General features: G+C 41.2%; 1 protein-coding gene across 4 annotated transcripts in view; it reads left to right on the top strand.

The window, feature by feature from the left end:
* The first annotated feature begins 489 nt into the window (after nt 1-489).
* Nucleotides 490-21285, top strand: part of cep131 (centrosomal protein 131) — a 35130-nt gene continuing 14334 nt past the window's right edge. For 2 of the 4 annotated variants that reach the window (XM_008104144.3, XM_003217106.4), the window contains exons 1-16: nt 491-760; nt 6499-6703; nt 7647-7741; nt 8032-8146; nt 10809-10921; nt 11780-11893; nt 12029-12190; nt 12457-12574; nt 13974-14093; nt 14273-14441; nt 15629-15729; nt 17582-17764; nt 18290-18481; nt 18850-18987; nt 19327-19452; nt 19753-19869. In XM_008104144.3, coding sequence (XP_008102351.2) covers nt 6524-6703; nt 7647-7741; nt 8032-8146; nt 10809-10921; nt 11780-11893; nt 12029-12190; nt 12457-12574; nt 13974-14093; nt 14273-14441; nt 15629-15729; nt 17582-17764; nt 18290-18481; nt 18850-18987; nt 19327-19452; nt 19753-19869 — 2043 coding nt within the window. In that variant the 5' untranslated portion in view covers nt 491-760; nt 6499-6523. Of the gene's footprint in view, nt 761-6498; nt 6704-7646; nt 7742-8031; nt 8147-10808; nt 10922-11779; nt 11894-12028; nt 12191-12456; nt 12575-13973; nt 14094-14272; nt 14442-15628; nt 15730-17581; nt 17765-18289; nt 18482-18849; nt 18988-19326; nt 19453-19752; nt 19870-21285 lie in introns of all 4 variants that reach the window. The other 2 variants (XM_016991251.2, XM_062974013.1) reach the window with 2 other exon arrangements.

Raw genomic sequence — 21285 nt, 5'->3', positions numbered from 1 at the left:
TTAAACCGCTGAGCAGCTGAACTTGCTGACCGAAAGGTCGGCGGTTCGAATCCGAGGAGCAGGGTGAATTTCCGCTGTTAGCCCCAGCTTCTGCCAACCTAGAACTTCGAAACCATGCAAATCTGAGTAGATCAATAGGTACCGCTCCGGCGGGAAGGTAAGGGTGTTCCATGCAGTCACGCCGGCCACATGACCTTGGAGGTGTCTACGGACAACACCGGCTCTTCAGCTTAGGAATGGAGATGAGCACCAACCCCCAGAGTCGGACACGACTAGACTTAATGTCAGGGGAAAACCTTTACCTAGCGCCCGCTCAATCTCCCCGCCTTCCTTTGCCTTGAGCAGATCAGCCTAGCACCACCGTCAGAGACAGTCAAGGGGCTGAGCCAATCAGGAGCCGCCTATCTCCAGCCTGGCCAATATGATGCTAGAGAGGAGGCGGGCCCTTCCTCCGCACTAGTTCGCCTGCGCTCAGGCGCTGGTTGCTATCCGCGCCGTGTCTTTTGTCGTAGCCTGAAAGGGGAGGGGGGAGCTTCCCAGGGTGCTTTGCGGGAAAGACTCAGGGGGCGCCGTGCGAGGAAAAGTCCGGAGGAGAGAAGCGAAGCGGGCAGCCTGGGAGGGAGGCTCTTGGAGAAGCCACTTCGGGCGAGGGTCTCCCGGCCTAGGGGCGCCTGTCTCCCTTCTGCTTGAGCGGAAGCCGGGAGTGAAGCCCCGGCCAGAGGTGGAAGCCCCGGGGTCCCCTTTGGGAACCGCTGCTGAGGTAAGCGAGGCCGGGCCTCAAGGGCCTCCTGGCCCCATCCGGTTCCCTTGTTCAAGAGCCTCCTCTCTGCAGGTTCCCATGGTTTTGTGTGGGTCTGTGCACTACATTGGCCCAATCTCCTCCCTCGCTCGCTCCTGTTAGGAAAGAGGAATTCTGCAAGGAAGGATAAAACTGCCTTCACAGCCCTCTCAAAATGGAAAACCCCAAACCCTCGGTTATAGCAGATCTTTCCAAGCTGTGTGTCACGACACATTAGTGTGCCGGCTGCAGTGTGTAGGTGTGTCGCACGAACCTAAACGAGAAACGAATGAGTCTCTGCAATAAGCAATGAATCATACACACACATAGATATATACACACACGGACAAATGCAAGATACTCCACTTAGGCAAAATAAAATAAAATAAAATGCAAAGATACAGAATGGGGGGACACCTGGGTTGATAGCAGTACGTGTGAAAAAGATCTTGGAGTCGTCGTGGACAACAAGTTAAACATGAGCCAGCAATGTCAGGCAGTACCTAAAAAAGCCAATGGGGTTTTAGCCTTCATAAATAGGAATATAGTGTCTAGATCCAGGGAAGTCATGCTACCCCTCTATTCGGCCTTGTTCAGACCACGCCTGGAATACTGTGTCCAATTCTGGGCACCACAATTGAAGGGAGATGTTGACAAGCTGGAATGTGTCCAGAGGAGGGCAACTAAAATGATCAAGGGTCTGGAGAACAAGCCCTATAAGGACCGGCTGAAAGAGCTAGGCATGTTTAGCCTGCAGAAGAGAAGACCAAATATGTGAGGGGAAGTCATAGTGAGCAGGGAACAAGCTTGTTTGCTGCTGCCTTGGAGACTAGGACGCGGAACAATGGCTTTAAATTACAGGAAAGGAGATTCCACATGAACACTAGGAAGAACTTCCTCACCGTGAGAGCTGTTCGGCAGTGGAACATGCTGCCCCTCCTTCTTTGGAGGTTTTTAAGCAGAGGCTGGATGACCATCTGTCGAGGGTGCTTTGAATGTGATTTTCCTACTTGGCAGGAGGTTGGACTGGATGGCCCGTGATGTTTCTTCCAACTCTATGATTTTATGATTCTATGACATACATACACACACAAGGTTTTCTTGAGCTCTGTTGTGTCCCCTTACATTTTGTGGTTACTATGTAGGTATGTGTCGTTATCCCTTACAAGGGTTTGGTGTAACCCAGTCATGGTCAGACTTAGGCCCTCCAGGTGTTTTGGACTTCAACTCCCACCATTCCTAACAGCCTCAGGCCCTTTCCTTTTCCCTCTCAGCTGCTTAAGCAGAAAGGAAAGAAAGGAGAGGGCTTGAGGCTGTTCGAAATGGTGGGAATTGAAGTCCAAAACACCTGGAGGGAAGGTCCATGTTTCCCCATGCCTGGTATAACCTATGATTTGCTAGTAGAACTCAGTTACTGTGTCGCAAAATGATGCAGGTCTAAAAAGTCTGTCACTGACATGAAATGCTTGGAAAACTATGCCCTATATACTCATGCATCAGTCTAAACACTGTAGTGGAGAGATCAACCCTTCAAAACAGTGGTTCTCAACCTGTGGGTCTCCAGGTGTTTTGGCCTACAACTCCCAGAAATCCCAGCCAGTTTACCAACTCTTCCCAGAAGGAAACCATGCTCTTTTCTGGAGAGAGTGGCTTAGCCTGTCCTCGGAGAAACTACATGAAACACTAGGCCTCTTTTCTCTTCCAGATTCTGGCCCATCTGCATTGATTTAAATGGGCTATTTTAATGTCTTAATGATATAAGTATTGTTAATATATTGTTATTTAACTCACCTTATGTTTTATGCTCTTTTAACATAATTGTTGTTTTATTATTTGTTTTTAATTTAAATTGTTTGATTTTTTTAATTTATTGTTTCTATTCACTTATTGTTTATTGTTATATGTTATGAGTTGCCCCGAGTCTCCTCGGGGAGAGGGGTGGGATAGAAATAAAGTTTTATTAAATAATCACAACCTACAAGCTATCTACAGACCCACTAAAAAAAATCCAACAAATGCTCCGTTCAGCAAAGGACAAGAGGGATCCTCTCACCTCTGCAGGAGTCTACAGTATACCATGCAGCTGTGGACAAGTCTACGTAGGGACCACCAAACACAGCATTGCCCAGGCACGAATCAAGGAACATGAAAGGCACTGCAGACTAGCTCAACCTGAGAAGTCAGTCATAGCAGAGCATTTGGTAAACCAACCTGGACAGTGCATGTTATTTGAAAACACAGAAATGCTGGACCACTCTAACAACCACCATGTCAGACTACACAGAGAAGTCATTGAAATCCACAAGCATGTAGACAATTTCAACGGAAAGGAGGAAACCATGAAAATGAGCAAAATCTGGCTACAGTATTAAATAACTCTAAAATCAGGACAGTAAATAAAGAACAACACTCTGAAAACAGGAATTCCAGACATGAAACAATTACGGCCAGCTAACACCTCTCAACAAATGATTCCCCCAGGCAAGAAGCAGCCAGGCTTTGAAGCTGAAAGGCTATTCAATTCTAATCAAGGTGACTAATTGCAACATTCACACTTGCCTCAAGCAGACAAGAGTTCTTTCTCCCACCCTGGACCTTCCATAGATATATAAACCCTACTTGCCTAGTTTCCAATGGACCTCACAACCTCTGAGGATGCCTGTGGGCGAAACGTCATGAGAGAACGCTTCTGAAACATGGCCATACAGCCTGGAAAATTCACAGCAACCCAAAGTTTTATTATTACATTTTTATTAGGGTTATTATTATTAGGGTTTTATTATTGTTCTGGGCATGGCCCCATGTAAGCCGCCCCGAGTCCCGTTGGGGAGATGGTGGCGGGATATAAATAAAGTTTTATTATTATTATTATTATTATTATTATTATTATTATTATTATTATTTGATGGAGAAATGTTGGCAGCAGAACCCATGTGGCATTTACTTGGTATTGGTGCTTTCCCTCTCCATAGAATGACATCAAAATCCGTAGTTTTGATTTCAAAACCTGCCTTTGACTTATACATAATGTTGATTTATACATGAGTATATGAGCTAAGTATTTTCAGTAAAAATAAAGGTGCCGGTTGAGCATCTTTTCTCCAAAAGGCTTGGGACCAGAAGTGTTTGAAAATTTTAAAATTTTTGAATGCTTGTGTTTGCATATGAGATTTCTTGGAGATGGGACCCAAGCCCAAGCACAGCATTCATTTATGTAATATTTTTAATAATTTATGTTCCTGAAAGTTTGTGTACACTGAGCCTTCCCAAATCACAGGGATCACAATCTCAGCCATCTGTATGGCTTTGAAGGCACACATTAATAAATACAATATTCATTTTAACTGTGGTACTGTAATGATAAGAATTGTGTGTGCTAAGCGATCAATGTGGTTGTACAACAGAATTCATTTGATTTGTAAAAGTAATTATTTTCTCAAGAAAATTTAGGTATGCATGTTGCTTGGGTGGTCTATATGAGGCCATATCACTTTTGAGGGCTTTTGTAATATTAAAACAGACTTTCCCACAGAAAAGCTGCACATTGAAGTAAAGGACTTAGCATGGTAGCATATTGCTACATGATCAGAAAATGGTTGGAAACTATCAACAGCTATAAAGCTCAGCACCAATGAGAAGATTAAAGAGGTTAAGAAGGGATCATAGAATCATAGAATCATAGAATAGTAGAGTTGGAAGAGACCTCAAGGGCCATCTAGTCCAACCCCCCGCTAAGAAGCAGGAAATCACATTCAAAGCACCCCCGACAGATGGCCATCCAGCCTCTGCTTAAAAGCCTCCAAAGAAGGAGCCTCCACCACGGCCCGGGGGAGAGAGTTCCACTGCCGAACAGCCCTCACAGTGAGGAAGTTCTTCCTGATGTTCAGGTGGAATCTCCTTTCCTGTAGTTTGAAGCCATTGTTCCGTGTCCTAGTCTGCAGGGCAGCAGAAAATAAGCTTGCTCCCTCCTCCCTATGACTTCCCCTCACATATTTGTACATGGCTATCATGTCTCCTCTCAGCCTTCTCTTCTGCAGGCTAAACATGCCCAGCTCTTTAAGCCTCTCCTCATAGGGCTTGTTCTCCAGACCCTTAATCATTTTAGTTGCCCTCCTCTGGACGCTTTCCAGCTTGTCAGCATCTCCCTTCATCTGCGGTGCCCAAAACTGGACACAGTATTCCAGGTGTGGTCTGACCAAGGCAGAATAGAGGGGGAGCATGACTTCCCTGGATCTAGACGTTATTCCCCTATTGATGCAGGCCAAAATCCCATTGGCTTTTTTAGCTGCCGCATCACATTGTAGGCTCATGTTTAACTTGTTGTCCACGAGGACTCCAAGATCTTTTTCGCACACACTGCTGTCAAGCTGTCGGTGCTATTATAACATTTTCAATTTCACATTGTTACATGAAAAGAAAAACATGTTTTATATCTTAAATCTAGGAGAGTAAAATTTTGCTTCAATTTTGTTTAGAGAAGTAGAGTGCAAATTTTGCTATAGTTCTGTAGTTTTCTTTCCGCTGTAGCTGCTCCCTTGAATCCCAGCAGTCTGGTTTCCGATGTAATATCTATGAGCTGCCTTTCCTGAGCGAGCGTCTGTGGTTGCCATAGTGAGCTCCTTGTTGATCTTTCCTGGGCCAGAGAATTTGCAGTTCAGAGTGTTTGTAGGGGAATGTATGTGTAGATGGGCAATTTCTGCTCTAAAAGATGAGCCAAGCAGACCTCTAATCAAAGAGGGCAGCCTGTTGCATTTTAGAAAACTAAGACACTCCACAGAATAGCTGAATACATTAATTTATGTTTTGTTGTTGTATGACTTCAGGTCACGCCTGACTGATGGCAATCCTAAAGCAACTCTGTCACAAGGTGTTCTTGGCACAATATGTTCATATGGAGTTTATCTTTGCCTTCCTCTGAGCCTGAGAGACTGTGACTTGCTCAAGGTCACTCAGGGGGTTTCCAAGGCTGAGCAGGAATTTGAGCATAATTGTCCAATGCTGAAGCCACTACACCACACTGTTTCACTTGTTCGACATTACTCTTTGTGATTTATGAGATATAGAGATAATTTGACTTGAGTTTACCCTGCATTTTTCAGAACACAAAAATAATCACTGTTTGAAACAAAAGAAATGATGAAAGTGAAATTATGGCCATTTTATCTGATTAGTGAGTCATATTAGTTGCTAAAAGCAAAACAAACAGAATAGTGGAATAGTATTCTCATACACTAATTTAGTAAAATCTGATTAAATTCAAATGCAATAAACTAAAGAATGGAAATACAGCTTTCCATGTTCTATATGGGGCACAATTTTACTACAGTACTTGTATTAAATGGGGATCCACTGGGGTGTGTGTGTTCTGGGTCCAAAAAATTAGCATGGAACCAATGTAGTGGAAATAATTCTTCTGTGAAAGAAAAGAGAGCTAAACCAAATAGACAGGTATGAATTCTATGAAAAGATTTTGGAAAGTTGTCTTTAGAACTCTTGTGTTCTCAGAGAAATAAGTTATTGACTTTTCATGTTGATGCTTTTCTTTAATCCAGAGGACTAGATTTTTGCTTTTTGCTTTAGAAAAAGGAAGTTGGGAGTTCTCAGGATTCTGATTTAGGCCATAGGTACTTACATTGTAATTTGTTTTTTAAGAGTATATAATACATTTTGGGACATGCAATAAACTGATGTGTGAGACCCATCTTTCTTTCTGTTTCCAGGGCTTCCCTCTTTCCATAGTTCACAATGAAGAGTGTCCGTGGAAGCAGCTCTTCCCTCCAGGGTGCTAGTGCCAATGGTGTGGATCTCAGCTTAACAGGACTGCCTATACAAGTGCTTCAGCGCCCCAGCAGTGCCTCTCCAGGGAAGCACATTGCTCGCTCCATTTCTGTCATTACAGAAAACAAACCCAAACGGAATATCTTAGTGAGTATTGTGGATAAAGCAGTTGTTTTTCTCTGAGCTTTGTTAAGATTTTCCAGCATGTCCCTAACAAATATGTTTTCTTTTAATTATAGTGTTTAACTTCATTTGTAGCAATGTGTATGCTTTATTGTTCTATGTGAGTTGCTCAAGAGAGATTATTACAGTTTTATAATATAAAAGATTTTTAATTTGAGGATGCTGGAAGGTCAATCCTGCCCATCAAAACATAGACTTTCTGTTTATGTTTGCCCTGTAGCTAAGGGAACACTGTGGGCTTTATCATGGATTGCAAATCTGTACCAAGATGCAGCCATTCCACACAGTGGGCTGTGAAATGTGTGAAGGCAGAATAAAGCTCTATATAGTTTAGTGTTACTATTTTGGCCTTGTGTTTGGGAATTTTAAAGTATTTTAAAACTTCACTGCTACATATTGTTTCTGAGGGAGAAATGACAAGAGGTGTGTTCTAGTTTCATTTTTAGAGCTATAGATACTCTGAGAGAGAGAAAAAACTTAAATAATGTTTATAAAGACTTCTTGTTCCTACCAAACCTTTTTCTATCTTATTAAACATAGCAACGTAACTCTAAATTTAAGGTACGTTATTCAGATTAGAAAAGAGACTCTTCAAATTCATTTAAAGTGAACAGAAATGTGCAATGAATTTGAACTCTTATTGTGGGGGAAATCTGTGCTTTTTATTTTTATAAATATTTTAATTGTAAATTATAACTATTACTTTAAAAAAGCAAAATTAAGGTAACAAGTAACACGGCCAAACTCATCTTTCAACCCTTCCAGAGTCTGTGCTGTCATAATCATCTGCCAATGCTACATTAACTTCTTTTTACTAAGGTGAATGTAGATGGAGTATTTTGATATTCATGCATCCAGTTATGACCAGCTCTGTGTATTATTGTTCTGTGTCTTTTTTTTCTCCTAGGAAGATGCAGGATTTGGCTCCTCTAGAGCTATGAACAATTTGAGAAGATCCAACAGCACCACTCAGGTTAACCAGCAGGTGAATAGTACATTCAGGTGAGCCTTAAAGATATCTCATGGAAGGCAAGACAAGTGTATGGGATCTCTCAGAGTCTGATTACTATGTGTTTGCTTTTCAGAGCACATTAGAGAAATTGGGGTATTTTGCTTCTCGAGGGCCTCCTACAATTTGGGAAGAAAACTTGAGAGTTTTTTTTAATAGTATAAATGAGTTAGCCTCTTGCAAAACAGATTGTGTATGTTTTGGAAATGAATTAAGCAGTACAATGTTTAAAATCATCCAAGGCAAGGCCCCTGATTAATCCTGTGATTTTATTTTTCTTCAGTGCTGAACACCATCGAGATTTCTTGACTTTGTTTGACAGCAGCTCAGGTGGAAGAAAGAAACTGGCAAGTTTAAGCAAAGTCTCACCAGAAAAGAAAACTACATGGAACATCCTGGTAAGGGCATGGTCATATCAGCAAATACAAATATCAAAGGAACATTAGTTTGGATAGATGGAGATACAGTAGAGTCTCATTTATCCAACGTAAATGGGTCAGCAGAATATTGGATAAGCGAAAATGTTGGATAATAAGGAGAGATTAAGGAAAAGCCTATTAAACGTCAAATTATGTTATGATTTTACAAATTAAGCACCAAAAACATGTTTTACAACAAATCGACAAAAAAGCAGTCCGAAACACGATGTTATGTAGTAATTACTGTATTTATGAATTTAGCACCCAAACATTGCAATATATTGAAAACATTGGCTAAAAAAACATTGGCTACTAACAAATTAACTACAAATAAAGATAGAAATGCATAAAATGAACTTACAGTAGCAACATTGTCAGAAGTTAAATCCATAATAAGTTCAATTCTTGCTGCCTAGAGAAACAGTTGTGGATCGGGGCGGAAGGCAAACTGAGTTGGATAATCCAGAACGTTGGATAAGCGAATGTTGGATAAGGGAGACTCTACTGTAGTCCTAAGCTTTGTTTTTAAGCATTCTCTTGCTAAGGACAATTCTCTTCAAGGCCTTTGTAGTCTTCTCAAATATTTTTGGTTTATGTATTTGTTGTTGGAAACTGCATTTTTCTGATATTCGAATGGCATTATTCTATCACTAGAGAAATGTAAATTCCTGTGTGAAGCTGCCATGCCCAGTGCTATGATGAGTTCTGTGCAGAATATGCCTATATCAGTGGTTCCCAACCTGTGGGCCGCGAGAACGAAAATCCAGTCAATGGACCTCCTTCCTCTTTATTTATTTTATTTTATTTATTTATCCCCGCCGAGCTCTGCCATTTGCCGTGCCGCCAGCCACTCTTTCCCTGTCCTCATTTCTATTGGGTGCTGATGAGCCCTGCCCCACCCCTGCTCCTGCCCCTTTGCTATCTTGGGTCAATCGCTCTCCTGTCCGAGGTGAGATGGTGCTGCCACCGCTGCTCCCACTACTGCCAACAGAATCTCGAGGCCCTGGCGCTGGCAGGCTTGGCGGGAGCCAGAGGCTGCATGGGCTGGGAGGAGCACAGCAAGGTGAAGATGCTGCTCCCTCCGGTCCAGGCCCAGCCACCTCCATAGCCACCGCCACTGCCAGGTAGGTGAGGGAGGTACACTGAAGCAGGGGATTAGGGCCCTGGCTGCTGTGGGGCCTCCCCAGAATATACATGCTGCCGTCTCCTTTTCTTGTCCCATAAAGCCCCTTCCTCACAAGCCCCTCACCTGCTTGGCTCTGTTTTTCAGTCTCTTCTCCTAGGGCCCTTCCACACAGCCATATAACCCAAAATATCAAGGGAGAAAATCCCACAACATCTGCTTTGAATTGGAATATATGGCAGTGTGGACTCAGATAACCCAGTTCAAAGCAGATATTGTGGGATTTTCTGCCTTGATATTTTGGGTTAAATTGCTGTGTGGAAGGGCCTTCTGTCTCTCCTGCAGGAGGCAGTCATTTCTGGCCCTTCTTTGCAGGGTGGGTGGGGAGCAGAATTATCTTAAGCGCTGCTTCTTAAACGGTGGGGCCCTGCCCTTTAAGCACACCATTGCAGTCATGAAAAAAATATGTCTAAGGTTTTTGAGCTTCCAACTTGGTATTTACACAAATCTGTTTCATGACAACATGGCAGTGTTTGCAGTGGACTCTGCAGAAAAATGCTTCAGGCAAACCAGCCTGTTTTGCAAGCCTTGCAAATGCTGACTATGAGTATGTTAAAAGTTTTGATTAAAGTTTTATTTTAGATTAACACAGTTTATTATTATTGAATCTTGTGGTCCCAGCTAACAACAAAAAAATCAAAGTGGTTCCTGGTCAAAAAAAGATTGGGAACCACTGGCCTATATAGACCATTATTGAGTAGCACCCCACTCCTCCTAAAATTAAAAAGAGCAATGGAAAAGGGACCTCCAGTTGTTCTAGTATCTTCTGGGTCATGCCAAAGGGATTAAATGTCTCCCCACTAGCACTAAATTCTAGGGCAGCATTGACTCTGAGAGGTGGGTAACCTTTGGAAAAGCTTTAATGTTGCAGCCATACAGCAGCAATTACCTTACTCATTTTAGCTGTGCAGCATTAAACTGGAAATGAGTGTAGAAAAGTGTTTCTATGGAAAAACTATTGTGTAATGGTATGAAAAAGAATGCTATCTTGCTGTCATTTCTTTTTGCTCTGAGCCACCTTTGCTGATTCTGTTAATACCATTGTCTAGCCTTTGTTATCAACAAAAGGTTAACTTAGTCTTTATAGCAGTGGTTTTCAACCTGGGGTCCCCGGAAGTTTTTGGCCTTCAACTCCCAGAAATCCTAACAGCTGGTAAACTGGCTGGAATTTCTGGGAGTTGTAGGCCAAAAACATTGGGGACCCCGGTTGAGAACCACTGCTCTATAGCTTATGAGTGTCAGGTAAATGCAAATGCTATTGATAGCCCCAAGGCTTCAACCTTTGATAAAAGATAGATATGTTTTCCTTGGTACATAGTAAGAATCATGATAGAACTTAGTTGGATAATCTACATGTGGTGCATTTATAAGGGCATTTATTAAAAGTGCCTGAAGAAGATCTGCCAGAAATAACAATAATGCCTTTCTGTAATGCATATTTGTGATTACGTTGCGTAGGATGAGCAGCCCAGAACCTTTCCTGTCTCATCTGCCACCAGGGAGGCCCCCGCAGGCATGAGGAAAAAAGAAATATATGTTCCACTTGCGGCCAACTTCACTGCTAATAACAGGTACAGAAAAGTATATTGACAACTGGATGTAACGTTTGGTGTCTATGATAAATAGCTGAAGTGATGCTGCTGCTTCTCCTTTATTTTACTATTTGTGTATTTCCTACCTCTCTCCCAGTTCAGGCCTCAAGGCAGCTTAGGACCCTTCCACACAGCTATATAAGCCAGAATATCAAGGCAGAAAATCCCACAATATCTGCTTTGAACTGGGTTATCTGAGTCCACACTGCCGATATATTCCAGTTCAAAGCAGATAATGTGGGATTTTATTCAGCTGTGTGGAAAGGGCCTTAGAACAATTAAAACAAATATAGCAAAAAATGAACAAATTCCAAAAGTTAAAATGTAATTATATTAACAACTGTTAAAAACATAAACCATTGAAAAAAATGCAGCAAATAGAACTTCCACCACATTATAAAAGGCCCATTTCCCCTGAGCAATCAGCCTTCAAAAGAAAAAGATTTTTGCTTGGCTGCAAAGAGGTAGTCAAGACAGTGCCAATCTGACTTTTATGGGAAGCGAGTTTCAGAGTTGGAAGTAGGCATTGGGAAGGCCTCTCCCATGTTTCCACCAGGTGATGGTGATGACAGAAGAATGAGGTGAGAGGACCAGTGGAACCACACAAAAATAATCACACCAACCACGCTGTCTCTTTTAGCTCTTCCAAATACACACCAGGCAATCCTATATTGAACCTCATGTAGGTCAGAGATGTCCAGTAGGCAACAGCTTAGAGAAAAGAGGCTAGATGAAAGTTGAACTGACAGGCACCTTGTTTGTTGAGATTAATTATTTGTTTGTTTAGTTGATATATTATGGAAATCGTCCTGACATGTTTTCCTTATTTCCTGTGAGGAGTAACAAAGGTGCCATGGGCAACTCTGTCACTACCATGGTGCATAACAACTATTCCACTGCAGATAAGGGCCCTGCGCCTAAGAGTTCCAACCAGGCCACAACCTCCCTCAAGTAAGTCTTTATGGATTCTTGACTTATTCATACTTTCATAGGGGACTGCAAGTTGGTTGCAGTTGGAAAGCTTGGCCATGGCACCAAGGCATGTGATAATATGAATCTTGGATGATTGATGTTTTCTTTCCTTAGCAACATTATCAAAGCTACGTCAAATGAAGACACAGAGAGCAGCAGCTACTTGAAGTCTCAGAAAAACCTTTCCAGTAGCAACATCCTGGCCCGGAACAACAATGCCAGCAATAGCAGTAAGCTGCTGAGAAGGCAGGAAGTGTCAGAGGAAGAGGCTGAACGGTGAGCATGAAGGACAGTTGCAGTTCAAGAACATTTGGAGAGCCACATGATTCTTGCTGTGCTCTGAGTTTTGAGTTCAACATTTTATATAACTCTAACAATGAAGCCTCTTTCTAAATATAAGAGCAATATGTGTAGGAGCTTATTTTTGTGTATGACACCTCTCTGCCTATCTGCCTGCCTTCCTTATGACAAGATTTGCTTTTCTAGGCACATTGCTTGGAAAGCAATACTCACTGCTTCTTTGTCTCTTTGTACCCTTTTAGGTTCATTAACCAGGTCAACCTGGCAGCTGTAACTATCCAGCGCTGGTACAGACGGCATTCACAGAGGCACAAGGAAGGTGTAGCTCAACTTGGGCACTTAATAGCTACTAAAAGAGAGGTCTGTCTGTTATATGTGTGTCTTACGAAAAAGGCTTTTATGTTTTTTTCCCCTGGTAGCTAATGAAAAGCAGTTTTTTCTGCCATGGAAGAGGACATCATAGACAAAGTTAGTCCTGCTACTAACTCTGGAATGCAAGGCTGATGATTAAAAAGGCTTGAGAAGCTTTCTTCTACAGCAGTGGTTCTCAACCTGTGGGTCCCCAGGTGTTTTGGCCTACAACTCCCAGAATTCCTAGACAGTTTACCAGCTGTTAGGATTTCTGGGAGTTGAAGGCCAAAACATCCGGGGACCCACAGATGGAGAACCACTGATCTACAGGAGAGTGATCCCCCCCCCCCCCCACACACACTTTCTGGAACTCCTCAACACTGGAAAGCAAAGCATTTGTGAGGCTCTTGCAGATTCTTCATTCTAAGATTTAACCTAGCTTCGGCATGCTCTTTTCTTTTGTGAAAGGAGAAGATAGTGTAGTGCTTTCTCTGGATACTTCTGAAGAATAACTAGGATTGTGTGGATGGATACAACTAATAATTAAAGATTGTGCCAAGTACATTTTGCTGTGTATCCAGAACAATTTTGACCCTTCTGGTGTTCTGTCAGTGAAACTGTACCTCATGACATTTGCTCTTTAAAAATAACAACCTTTTGTTGGAGTCATTCCCAGACAAAACAGGACATCTTGTTAGTTAATCAGATCACCCAAGACCACATAATTTGATGTCAGGTATACCCTCTTCTTTAGATTTTTTGACAAGAAAACCCACTTGTCAAAGTAAATTATGCTGATTTACTGCAAATTATATCATTTATTTAAATATACAACTTCTATGAATCACTTTGACAAACACCATATAATAGTTTAGGAAAAACTTGAAGAATTGACATGCTGGCTTAAGATATCTAATGTCTGATCTCTTGTAATTTTTCTCTCTAAAGACCTGAAGTGAGAATTTTGATCTTTAAAAAACTATTCTTTACAGCTACTCAACAAATGGCAATTTTGGCACCAACAGCCCCCTCCTTCTAAAATTGATTTTATGCCTGATGTTCTAAAATTATCCCATAATATAGTTGATAGAAAGTCTTTTTCTATAGCAGGAAAGCCCTGTTATCAGTTAATTTCCCCACTTCAGTAACTGTCAGTGCTATGTCATTGGAAGTTGCTGATCTTTCCTCTGGGTGCCTTGTAACTTGCTGGTCATTTCAGAACAGGATGGCGTACATTAAGAGCACCTTGTTATATAATTAAAACATTTCTACAGGTTGGATTCTCGAGGGGAAGGAAAACGAAATTTTTGTACAAGACAGTTAGGGAAGCAGCTCGTTCTGTCATATGTTAGAATGGAGTACTAATAATTGAACCTGAAGAAACAGCCTTTTGTTGTTTATTCTTAAGGAAAGGCAGCAACAACTCACAGAGGAAGGCAATATCTTAGACTTGCAAAAGAGGCGAGATGAGGAGAGGCGGAAGATTCGTGAGGAGAAGGCACGTCTTGCTAGGAAAGCAGCCATCCTGGTAGGAACTTGATGACAACTCTGTTAGCTTGAGCATTCAGGGAAATAGTTTTTTAATGTTTTCTTAATGTGTTAAACTAGGAGCTGGATCAAAGTGGCTTTGTTCTTAATGCTGTATGCTGGATGAGCAAATGGACAATGACATAGTACGAGAACATTTTTTTTTTCTTTTTCATGCAGGAGCTGCAGCAAAAGCGGGCCCAAAAATCCTTGGATTCTCAACGCATGGTTCAGGAGGAGCTAGCAGTGGTGAAAGAAAGCAAGAAAGCCTCAAGAAGAAAACCTGAAAAAGCTGGCTCTGTGAAGAATATCAGCCCTGCCAACAGTATAATTAAAGCCAACAACACAGGTGAGAAATACTAGCTTACCTGTTTGAACGCATCCCCCCTATGAACCAGGACAGATGTTAAGATCTTCTAGGGAGGCCCTGCTCTCGGTTCCACCTCCTTTGCAGGAGCGGCTGGTGGGGACGAGAGACAGGGCCTTCTCAGTGGTGGCCCCTTGACTGTGGAACTCCCTTCCTAGTGAGCTCAGCCTCCTCTCTCCTGGCATTCAGAAAACAAGTAAAATCCTGGCTTTGGAACCAGGCATTTGGAGACTAGCTACAATGCAACAGAATGAATGTGTCTGTAACCGGAATGGCTCATGGACTCTAATTACGGACTATGTGGTTGTTTAAATTGCTGTTTTAAATCCTGTTTTAAATCCTGTTTTAATTGTATTTATATGTTATTGTTTTATGTATTTATAATCTGTTATGTTTTTGCTTCAATGTGGTATCGAATTGTACCAAGTTGAAAACTGCTCTGAGTCCCCCTTGGGGTGAGGAAAGGCGGGATAGAAATACTGTAAATAAATAAATCTTGAAAGTATAAATCCAGATGATTCTTGAATTTTGCTCTAGCCCAGCTCCCATGGACTTATCTTGGATTTGTTAGGCATAAAACCATTTCATCAAATTGCAGTTGGAAAGCAGTGTTTAATGATAGACTGCAGTGAGGAGGTACAAACAGTGTGTGCCCTGCCAGAGCTTTTTAGGATAAGAAGTATGTTCACAGAAGTATAGATTGCCTAGGCAAGCGGTGTTTACAAAGAACGTGTTGATGCATTCCCATAAACTTATAGTAGGTAATTTATTTCTGCAACATTTGGCTTCTGAAAGGATCTGAGGAGATTACTTTAAAACAAACCAACTCCAGAGGTATCATAACTGAATTACACACCCCAAATTGTGTGGATTACAGTTCAGTTTGTTCCCCAAATGCATAGGCGCTGTCTCCAGCTGTAATGCTTTGCTCAGTTGCTTGGTGTAAGGGAATCAAGTAAGAGGCCAGTGTGTATTGTCACTGGTTATTGGTGAGCATCCTCCACAATTGCAGTCAGATAAGCTCTATACTTTCATGCTTGCCATGGAAAAGATTTCCCAATCCAGTTCTGAAACCCTTTTTGACATCATTATTCACCTATGAAAACTCCACCTTTACATTTTTCTGTACTGTTCCCACTGTAGCAAATGTTTTCTGTTGTTGTTTACAGAAGCCAACTTCCACTTGGCAGTTACAGATACAGAAGAAAATTCTGTCATGGCATATCTGTCTGTTCCAGGACAAAACAAACTACCTGAAGAGCAGCCACAGGTGCCGCCTTCCTTTTTCCCCCTCATGTTCCCGAAAGAATAGATACCTTTTCTTTTACTCCCTCATTTCCCAGTTTTCTTTCCTGTGGAAGATTCTTTTTGGCTAATAAATGTCTGGATTGTAAAAGTTACTGGTGAATTGGACCTACCTTCATTTTAATGAAACATTAATGATGCACATGTGTAGGACCCAGAAAAGAGATTCAGATTTTAGTTTTCTTGAGCCTGCAGTGGTGAGTTGGTGTTAGTAACCAGAAAGGTTTAATTACATTTTCAGAAAATACTCCTTCAGTAACATCTGTATGCGCTCTCCGCAATGAGAGAATTAAAGAAATTAAAAATATATATTTATGTTATGATTGAATGAAAAATATGACATACAGTGTAAAATAGGTTTCTACTATTTTAAAGTACAAGTGCATAGGAAATACTTGTATAAAGATAGAGGTAGTTTGTGCAAGAATAATAAATTGAGATCATTTTCTTAATCAGAAACCCCTACTAATCAACCATTCATATTAATGTCCAATATTTCATCCTGCTGAAATACCAGTAAAGTAGTGTATTCAGTTCCCAATGAGTCAGATGCAGAAAACTAAAGTTTATTCCAAGCAGGGGAGATGAATTCAGGTCTTCTCAACTGATAGAGATCTCAGGTGATTGAAGATTGACCCAGGGACCCTTATGTAAGATCTATAATAAATCAGATGAGAAAATTGTTTTATTATTTACATGTTTAAACCATCTAATAACCAGAGTCTTTAATGTTGTGTACAGATAAAAGCAAAATAAGTCAACATCAAAATATTTTAAAAATCTGATTAAAACAAAATAAAACTAGCATTTTGTTTTTTGTAATAGAACTGAAAGGAAAAGCAAAAGCGAAAATATGGTCAAATATCTAAAGGTGTTAACATGAACAACAATATCTTGGAAAATTTAAATGGTCTAACCTGTCACCAGAATGTACTTCATTTTTAAGGATACCCAGATATCACCACTTGTAAAGCTTTCCTCACTTCTAATCACCCAACCCACAGAGTCCTGGAGAGGACTTCAGCTAAAGATCTTAGGATCCTAATATAGAACGAGGTACTCCTTCAAGTAACTTGGCCCAAAACTGTTTAGGGCTTTGATAGTTCAAATAAATATAGAAAAATAGCTTGAAAATAAAATAGTGAAAGTTCAGTTTCACAACAGAATAAATGCATTATTTAATTAAAAACCTAAATAAATTGAGCCCAAAAAACCATCTAGCCCAAAAAACTACCCCAAACTTTCATTCTAAAACTATGCAACAAATAAAGATCTGCTAACAAATTGAAACTAATCAAAAATGAAATATTAAGTAAACAAAAAGTGATTTCTAGTTGAGTTGTAACACACCTTCAGTCACTGAGACTTGACATTTTAGTCGTATCTAATTGGACTTTTACCAGTTTTCTTTTTTTAAATTACCATTTCTGTGCTGGATTGATGAAGGACATTGTGAGACAGACATTTCAGAATATTCCTTTCTATTTTTTCAAAGAACTAAGATCAAAAGTTTGCCTGAGCATATGTGAAGTCAGCCATCATCATTGGAGAGTTAGGAGTACCATATTTGTATTCTCTTCCACCTTGATCTGTTGTTTTAGCCTGGCTTTATATCAGTATGTTGCCTCTTGCATCATAGGACAATAGATCTGCTTGGAAAATCAAGCCATGAGCCTGACTTCTCTCTAGATATTTTTTTCTCCTTTCCATAACTTCTATAGCTCACTCTTCCCAGTGCACCTTCTCACCCATCCATCTGTTGTCAGCGACTTATTCTTGATCCAGTCTTACTGTGTCTGCTTTTCTTTATTACTTAGGATGTGAGCTCTGGAAAGGTGGCCAGTGAAGACCTAGAAACTATGATCACGACAGCCAGCAGGGCCCAGTCCAAAGTGACCCTTAATGAGCTACTAGACACCCTAAAGCTGTTGGAAGAAGAACCAGAGTTTCTGTCACCACCAAAGACCTGCAAAGAGGATAAATATGCCTGGATAGATGGGGTAATTAAATTTGGTGAACCAGACATCTTACTTTTGTCTGTATGTCTTTTTCATTTGGTTGTGTTGAAATGTTACCCTGAATTAGCAAACAGATTGTTTGCAGAGCTTGTGTTTCAGTAGGTGTTTCTTTCTAGGGCAGGAGAACTATGCAAGTAAGAGAGAGGTTCCCTTATGCTTCTAACAGTTAACGAGTTTTGGGGGTGGGGGCAAAGTATGAACTACAATGGCTCCTACCAACCCAAAATACCTAGGATGGTCTTGCTTATGCATCTATCTCTAAGTAAAATAAATTGGTGAAAGTGTTATCTTGTATCTAAAAACTTTCATCTTCCATTTACTCATGTTTGCATCTAATAATGTGCAGCTGAAGTGAACTGGAGTTGATTGTCCTGGGAAGTCTAGTCCATATGGGCAAACTAATGTTCACAGCAATTTCATATTTATTCACCATCTGTAAATTAATTTCCTCTGTTCTCTTTTGCTGCTATTGTCAGAACGTACTGATTTTTCCCCCTCTCAACACAGGGGGCAAACTCAAATTCCCTGACTGCTGACAATTTGGAGAAATTTGGGAAACAGAACTGCTCCCTGGGGGTCCCCGAGGAAGGCACGTTACTCTCAGAAGCCAAACTTCAGAGCATCATTAGCTTCTTGGATGAGATGGAAAAATCAGAGCAGGAGCGACCTAGGTCTGCTGCCTCTGTTTCACACCGAGAGGTGAGCTTCCAAAGGAATTCTGTTTTCTTTCAGTAGACATGGGTATAATCATTTTACAAGAAATTGTTATTTGTCTCTAGCTTGAAGAAATGGAAAAAAAGATTGGGTTTGTTAAATCATGCAGTCATCTTTAGATAAGGGTTATGTCTTGCTATTATATCGGCTTCCTTCCACCACAAATGGCCAATCTTGTCATCTCCTGTGATGACCAATGAGAAGTCTGGAATAATTGGTTCTGCCTCAGAAAATAAAGGGTATAGGTTGCAACTAGTAAAATTTGGGTTGAAAAGATGCCCTTGTTTATTAGACTACTGAAGACTAAAATGACTGCACCTCATTATTATTTTCCCTTGCTGGTTATCTCTCAGGGGATCTTGTCAGAAGAAGAGCTAGCCCACCTGGAGCAGGCCTCAGCTGTTGCCACAGAAGTTACCAGTTCTATCATGAGGTTGAAACTGGAAGTAGAAGAGAAGAAGAGAGCCATCACATTGCTACAAACAGCGCTGGTGGGTGACATCAGCCCAATTCCAGGGCTGGTCTGCATGTGCTCAAGAAGAGGGAGAGATTGGCACAATGTACAGCAAAGCCTTAGGTTATGTTACAGGTGTCATCCCGAGAAACCAGAAGGGCAGAGCCGTTCTCTCTTTGCCACCTTTGTGAACTCAGACTCACCCTTGAGCATCTTCGTGGGCAGGGTTTCTGCCTAGGGATCAGAGTGCCTCTGATCTCTTCTCCCCAGCTCCTCCTCTCTCCCTCCCTTCCCCTGGATTTAATTTGACAATTCTGCATAGCCTAGTATGTGGGTGTTCTTAAAATGCCCTGGTTATTGCCCCTTGTCCTGGCAGGCTCAGCAGCGGGAGCTGACTGTGCGGCATGTCAAAGAGACAGAGAAGGAATTGAGCCACCAGCTGGCTTTGCAGAGGGAGCAGTATGAGGCAGCTATCCAACGGCACCTGGCTTTCATTGACCAGGTAACATCACACCCCACTTTTCTTGTTTGTAAACAGACAGGGCCTGGAAGATAGAGACATTATCCTATCCATTCTGTCTGCCATCTGCTTGCTAGACTCCCTTGTGTTTCTATGTCAATGAACATAACCAGTTGAATGCACACTGCTTGACTAAGATACAGGTGGATGAGTAGGTGGATAGGAAGATGTCTCCTACATCAGATGTCAGTTTGAACCCATTTGTTCGATGATGACCAGTTAGTGTCCCACTATATGAAATGCAATTGCTTTCTTATATCTTTCCTTTTATCCAACCTTCAGCTCATCGATGATAAGAAAACTTTGAATGAGAAATGTGAAGCAGTTGTGTCTGAACTGAAACAAGTGGATCAGAAATACACAAAGAAAATTGCTCAAATGCAGGAGCAGCATGAGCTGGTGAGGAAATGGCATTAGTACTGCGGTGGTGGCATTGCAACAGAAAAATTAGATAGAGTATTTAAATGTTTCCTGATCATTTAGAATTCAAAAAAGTGTTTTTGGTGCCCCATAGAGAATACCTGTTCTGCCAATGAGAGATACAAATTTTTGGGAAAGGAAGGAAATTTCTAGGCTGTCTATAATAAAGAAGGTACATTATTAACACAGTGGGGTACTTCTCCCCTTTTCAATCTATTCAATGCAGAAGGCCTCCAACTGCATTATAACCAGATTCATTGGAAGACTGGGTAAACTCAGCACAACATTATTTTTCCTCCATGTTGAAACAGTACACTTGGTATTGTCGAAGTCTTTCACAGCTGGAATCATTGGGTTGCTGTGAATCTTTCGGGCTGTATGGCCATGTTCCAGAAGCTTTCTTAGGAAAGGAAGGAAATTCCTAGGGATTTGGGTATCCGTGAGAGAGGGGTCCTGGAGCCAATGCTTCTGGAACATGGCCATACAGCCCGAAAGAATCACAGCAACACAATACACCGTACTGGACAAAAATGCAGAGGGAGTGCTATAACTGCTGATACTTAAGCATAGTATGCCAGGATGTATTCACACCACTCTGCTTGGAATTAGTAGTCACCTTCTTCCAATTCAGCTGCTGCTTTTAAGCTGAAATAAGATGTATTTATATTTGGAATAAAGACAAATCACTTAATTTTGATTAAAAATCTAAAGATAGTTTAGAACTTTTTAAAAGAATCATCTAGCTTGACCAAACATCCTGAAGTTGGAGAAGTAACAACAAAGTGCATCTTTTCATGCTGTGTCTGTGAAATTGATTGTATAATCTTAGCTAGTTCTTCTGGGTTAGTGGATTTATACAGTGCTATCTTCAATTAATCCTCCCGGGCTCATTGTCAGTTCATCCTCCTTTTCTCGGGACTGCCCCTTACACTGAGTGAAACTGGTCCAAAATTAGCTATGCAGTTTGGGTAATGCATGTTAGATTATCATTCTCAGGATGGCAGGAGGAGCAATGCACTATAATTGGGTTTTTGGAGTGGTTGGAATTTAAATTTAGTGCCAGCTAGGTTGACGACAGCTTTGTTCACTTCTCCAAAAACCCAGTTGTAGTGGATTGCTCCTCCTGTCATCCCCGAATGAACTTTTACGCCAAGTACAATTTATCAGTTTTGAGTATTACATAGGATGGGTGCACATCAGCAGAGGAGCATCATGCTGATGATATAAAATAAGAAAAGATATTTGTACCTGAGTAAGGTACCTCGATTCTTGGGTTTATCCCAAACAAGAGTGCACAACACTTTCCTCTTATCTTTTTTATTGATCCACAGAAGCCTGCTTTGCAGGTAGCCATTCAATCTCCATGCTGCAATCAAACCTTTTTAGAAAGGTTTA

Source organism: Anolis carolinensis, chromosome 2, assembly GCF_035594765.1.
Source record: "Anolis carolinensis isolate JA03-04 chromosome 2, rAnoCar3.1.pri, whole genome shotgun sequence".
NCBI lineage: Eukaryota > Metazoa > Chordata > Lepidosauria > Squamata > Dactyloidae > Anolis > Anolis carolinensis.
Note: the sequence above shows the minus strand (reverse complement) of the source record. Positions and strands in the feature narration are given on the sequence as shown.